This window comes from Phytophthora infestans, genomic scaffold (assembly GCF_000142945.1).
Source record: "Phytophthora infestans T30-4 supercont1.48 genomic scaffold, whole genome shotgun sequence".
Classification (NCBI taxonomy): Eukaryota; Oomycota; class Peronosporomycetes; order Peronosporales; family Peronosporaceae; genus Phytophthora; species Phytophthora infestans.
In genome coordinates, this window is record NW_003303711.1 from 1,017,211 (window position 1) to 1,023,448 (window position 6,238).

The window sequence follows — 6,238 nt, forward strand, 5'->3', positions numbered from 1 at the left end:
AGCTGCTGAACCAGCGCACAGGATCAGTGACGACTGTGCAGGGATGGAAACATGAAGGCACATGAGAAGTACACGGTGATCACTGTGTATATTGAGCAGCTTCTTGCAAACACATACGCTTACGGAGACTACAACTTACCTGCGGAGATCCCGATTGTGCCGATCCGGAAGACAATGTCTACGTACCTGCAGCTGCCTGCAGAGCTTGCAGAATGGCGAGCAGCGGAGATGGCAAGGCTGGCCACTGCTGGTGAGAGCCAGGACCAAGGTGTTGAAGCTGAAGCCGAGTCTGCGACTTTAACGGGGAGCCACAGCTACCAAGCGAGGACGCTAAGAAGCTAGCAGCTTCAGGGGAGGCCCCTAAAGAACATCAAGGGCAAGAATAAGGCGAAAGCATGTGCAGATCGAGTGGGAGCCTCGAAGCCCAAGGACAGTCGACGTGACGCTCACGAAGACGAGAAGTGGGAGCCATGCACGAAGCAGAAGTCGTCGCCAGACGACAATGCAGCTACTTAGCGACCGAGCCGGAAGCGACAACCATCCGCCCGACTCAAGGACTACGTAGTGACGAATGTGACGAAGCAGAACGTCGAGGATGTGCAGATCCCCATTAGTCACAAGCATGCGGCAAGGTCAAAGAAATGGAAGGAGTGGAAAGCAGCGATGCAAGTTGAGATGAACTCACAGCAGCAGCACGAAACTTGGGTGCTCGTGCGACGCACGGAGGCCAAGGGCAAGCGTGTTATTTTGTGCAAGTGGGTGTACGCGCTCAAGAGAGCATCTACGGGCCGGATCAAGCGATATAAGGCTCGACTAGTGATAAGAGGCTTTCTACAACGCATGGGCATCGACTACAGTGAAACATACGCACCTGTTATCAGATTTGAGACGATCAGATGCGTGATCGTATACGCGCTGCAGCGCGGATGGGCCATCTTGCAGCTCGACGTCAAGACCGCGCTCTTGTACGGTGATCTCGACGAGGAGGTCTACATGGAGCAGCCAGGCTTTGGAGAAGCCTCTACGCGCTACGTATGCAAGCTACAGAAGAGGTTGTATGGGCTAAAGCAAGCGCCTCGCGTTTGGAACAAGACATTGCACAACTTCCTGACGAAGATCGGACTCGAGCGCCTCGACTCTGACTACGGACTCTACGCCAGGAAAGTGGGAGGAGAAGTCACCATGTTGCTCACGGTGTACGTCGACGACCTACTGCTCCTCGGCCCTAGTGACCTTTGCGCTAAGGTTGCTAAGCGACTCAGTGAGGAGTATGAACTCACATCTCTCGGACCAGTCAAGTATCTACTAGGCGTGGAGATACTGATCGACAGCGAGCGTCGACATGCGGTATTTTGCCAGCGGCAACATATTACGGAGGTGCTAAAGCGATTTCGCATAGAGGGTTGCAATGCGGTTGCAACACCGGAAGCGCTGCGCGCTGAGGTGGTCACAGATGCGAAAGGTGACTCCCCGCCCCCGTACCGAGAGCTCGTTGGTGCACTACAATATCTGGTCTCAGCCTCAAGGCCGGACATTGCGCACGCTGTGCGTAATCTCAACAAGTACCTGTCCTGCTTCGACCACACACACTACGCTATGGGAAAGAGGGTGCTACGCTACCTGAGTGATGCTCAAGACCACGGCTTAGTGATGGACATTGTTAATGGGAACGACTTCAAACTGACGTGTTACACCGATGCTGACTATGCTAATGACCCTGATGACCGAAAGAGTGTTAGCGGGTTCGTGACGTTCGTCAATGGTAACGTGGTTTCGTACGGATCGAGAAAGCGAGAGATCAACGCACAGAGCACAACGAAAGCAAAGTATATTGCCATGAATGAAGGTACTAGAGATCTACAGTGGCTACGTGGACTCTGTGAAGAACTATGCTGGGAGTTCGCGACTCCGGAGATTATCGGCGATAACAAGTCGTGCATCTATCTGACTGCCAAGCCTGGCAAGCACAGCAATAACAAGCACATTATGAACAAGTTCCCCTTGATGCGCCACCTCGTGGAGTACGAGCAGCTGCGGATTCGCCATGTTGGCACCGACGACATGATCGCCGACGCGATGACGAAGCCATTGCCGAAGGACAAGCTCAAACATTGCCGTGATGGGATGAAGGTGCTGCACATCGACCGTCAGCAAGGCTCAGCTCGTTCAGTGGGAGCCAAACATCATCGCCATGCGTGAATGCAAGCTACTACTACCAGTTCATGCATGCGAAGAACAAGAAGGAGGAAGGGCGCTACCAAGGACGAAGCGTCGTGCTGCAGCGCAGCTAGAGGGTGCCAAGGACATCGTGGTAAGCTCTACAAGGTGATCATGATGAATCTGCGCTTCGACAAGATCAAGTGGGAGTGTGAAGTGTGGAGGAAGAGCCAGGACTGCGTTCAGCTCAAACCGGAGGCTCAGGTGCCTCCAGGACGCGACGCTCGCGTCCAGAAGCCGAACTTCGACGGGCCATTGGCTGGCGAGCCGCCAGCCCCATCCTACTGCTAATCCTACGAATATATATAACCGAGGTTTTTTCATGTGCTGCTACACACTCGACAACTTGCGCCGTCAAGAGCAAGCAGCAGCACTCGGTTTTCTCTCCTGCTGGACTTACAGTCCCTGCAACTAGCTGTTGTTACGACTACTTCCTTCATCGCCATGGTCACCACTCGGCGCAGCCGAGGAGCGACCATCACTCAGTACGGCTCGACGTGGCATAGTAGTTATTTGTGGAGCTCTAAGGGACCCCTCGCCACCGTTTCGCTCGCTAATGCCAAGTGACTTGTTTAACAGAAGCACACGAAAATGATTATCCGATTTTCGTTACATCATGTGGACAATTGAAAGATTTGTTCGGTAGCGTGGTACTTTCACGTACAATTCAACACTGGCGTAGGCCCGCCGTATGCTTCTTACTGTTGTGAACTTCTTGCCAATAGGCGATCAAACTGAGCGCAACTATAGTTGCCACAGAGAACAGTTTTAATGGGCTACTGCTGTGAGTATTCTACGCAAACACGACAGATGACAGAGGGTTTATATCGCGTAAGTTGTACGCTTGTTCTTCAATTAAATGCCTTACCAATGGTTGTGATAAAGTTCAGTGATCCTGCCGTCCTGAGATTACCATCGACGTAGCTGCAGGAGCCATTTTTGCATTCAATTGAATTGTACCGTCCTCTAACGCTGACCATCGCCTCACGGAACGTGGTTAGACCACGTCCTTCCACGATGCTGGTGCCATGCCTGTGGGATTGGCATCTCAGAGGAATGTCACCGTCACCTATTTTAACGCGCAGTTTGCGCCATGCCTATGACCCTGTGATTATTGAAGGGAGAGGCTTCGAGAACGGTCTCACTAAAACACCACATAATATTGTGTGGCTCGTCAAACAATTTCGCGCAAACCCAAACTGAATACATATTTCAACAGAAAAAGCTCCCAGAATATTGGCAGGATCTTCTAAAACGCTGGGATTGCTGTCCGACTTTCACCCCAGTTTGATCCCACATCCGGCCAGCATACTCAGAAGAATCCCACATACGTGAATGGATAATGATGGTTTTGTAATGCACAAATTCGGACTTCAAATCTTCAAAACACTTTGGAAAACGTCTAATTTTCCATTCAATATTCAGAGTGGTTCCATTCTGTAAATCCGCATGTGAATGACGAGAGCTTTTAAACTCGGTGCGACACTTTGGGGAGTGACAGGTAAATCACTAGTTCAGCGGCGTCGTGTGCGTCGAGTAGTGCGAATCCACCGTAACACTGATATTGAGCGGCTCCTCGATAAGCCGGAGTGCTTAAGCTTCAAACGCAGCATGTCAAAGTAGCAGCAAATAAGTTGCACACGCTGAATCTAAAGAACAACGAAGCAGAATCTGACTCAGAGTGGAAGCAGCTCCGGCTCGAATGAAGAGGAAATCTTTGTCGCCATTTTCATCGGCATCTCCGTTCTCCGGCATTTTTATCACCAAAACCAAAACTCTTCTTCGGACGGCTGAATCAACGTTATACATAACTACACAGCGCTTCACCTCGCATGCATTGGCGGCCACGATGGCACCGCCATCGACCTGTTTCGGCCCGGCGCCCACTTGGAGGTCGCAGCTCCAGCTTGGGTTGCTACCGCCTGTGCAAAAGCTAGTCTCCATGCTAGAGAGGATTGACAGCTTGGTTTTGCAGTTTTAAGTCTGGATTGTAGCGACGTGGTGTACTGCGTGATCTTAGGGCGAAGAAAGCGCAATATAACCTGCGTACGCTGCGTGGACGATCTTTTGACACCTCGATCCCACAGCTGAAGTTGCCTAAAGCCGAGTTGCGAGCGTCCAATGGGCAAGAAAAGAAGTCCACGTCATGCATATATAACCAAATCGCACTTGATCATCTAGATGATAGTGTGGTGTTTGCCAGTCTCATCAAGTGACGTTTGCCCGCGGTGATGAAGCTGGCGTGAATGTGAAGTTTGCCGTTGACCACTTCGCTGCCTGAATCGCTGGACTAGGAGAGTGGATATTAGCTGCAGACATTTCTGTCGTTCCAAACGAGGCCATTTAGGTTTCGATGTGACTCATTTGTGGTAAATGAGAGCTGGTGCGCACTATCGATCTAAATTCTCATCATTGAGACCGCGTAGGGTGGACTGTTCAACGATGCTCCGACACCATTGAGGGAATTGGCGGTAGCCCGGGTCACTAGCTATTCTCATGGAAGTAATAATAATAATTATATTCTTAACGTCGGGTTGCTTCAGTAGAGGCTCTCTTTTGAAGGACAAGTATTTCGGAGGCACCTAATAGAGCAACGGGTTGACGGTACAGGTGGGTCAAGGCAGACGAAGCCGCGGAAGAAACAAAAGCCTGAGAAGCTACTGACAGCGTATGAGCGTGCATGGGCTTTACTTAACACCGGACAGGTCGAGCACTTGCAAAGTCACTAGCATCTAAATAGGGCGACACGGAGTATCCACAGGCGGAGGGTATGGTTCTTTCCGCATCTATATCGCGGCCTCGGACACCTTCCCAAGGATCATCACCCCGACCTTCATCAACCAGCACGAGTTAGGGCGCTACTAGCAACACATTGGTCACTGATGACATCACCCTTGACGCCAACTATAATACGGCAGCTTAGATAGTCGCAGCTGGTAATCAGAGTACTTACATAATACATGTATGGAAGGATATTTTAGTGGCAGGTCAGTGGTGTGACCCGGGTCAGCGCCAAGTGCACCAGTGGGTGCCTTCCATAAATAGCATAAGCACGTGTCATATTTGCAGCAGATAAGCCTGTCATACTTTACATGTATGCGGAGCTTAAGTATCAAAACGTCCACCACAAATACCATAAAGAGGCATATCTCAAAGACCTTTGTCCTGTTTATATGTCGCTACCTAGATCCTACACAGACCGAACTCATTATATGGAAGCGTACCCGACACTTCGAATGGGACAAAGGCAGGGTGAAGCTCTTCTAGTACGTCACTTCGCAGTTTACGCACGTCCGGGAAAGCATGGAAAGCGAAGACATGGAAGCAATGCTTGTTGTGGCGGAGGCCATCGATCGGAAGAGGCAGGAGCTGCACGAAGTGCGCCGAGAGGTCTTCGGCCTCCTAATCGAGGAGGCCTGGCGTGCCGCCATGCGCAGCCGCCACTATTTGACCGGGTATTGCTTGGATTCCCCGAGCAACGCGTCCTGGATGGCTCTATACGAGAACGGGAGTGATCTAAACTTTCTTAACACCACCAGTTTAACGAGGTCGCCTATTATTGCTCGTCTGGATGCTTTTCTTGACTTGGATGCTGACAGTACATGTATCAACGGGTCCTCTTTCTCTCAGCTCTTACCGCGTTTTTCACGGTTCTCAGTTTACCGGGGCCAAGAGTACGTGGACGGCCGCCAAAGTTCCGTAACCTCCAACAGGTGTTGGGCTTAGTATCAGTGCTCTACACTAGCTCGATGGAGCAAACGACGCTCTGTATGCTCTTTGGAGCTCCTCCCAGCACGCTATCGAGGACACTACGTAAAGCGGAGGAGTCGTTGAACAAGGCGCTACATGATTTGGCTCCTGCGCGCATATCCTGGCCGTCACCAGGCCATCAAGTCAAGCTGTCGAGGCTGGTAGAAGCCCGTGAACATCTTCTTCACCACACGTTTGGTTTATCAACGGTAAAAACATACGAGTGCGTACATGTTTGCATTTACAAAGTGTATTAATTCGAATATCTTAC

General features: G+C 50.9%; 1 protein-coding gene across 1 annotated transcript; it reads left to right on the forward strand.

The window, feature by feature from the left end:
• Positions 1–5,535: 5,535 nt before the first annotated feature.
• Positions 5,536–5,920, forward strand: PITG_16640 (uncharacterized protein; the record flags this gene model as incomplete). The annotated part of the gene is made up of 2 exons (XM_002897124.1): positions 5,536–5,672; positions 5,848–5,920. 2 exons carry the CDS (start codon positions 5,536–5,538, stop codon positions 5,918–5,920), a joined length of 210 nt encoding a protein of 69 aa, XP_002897170.1.
• Positions 5,921–6,238: the final 318 nt, after the last annotated feature.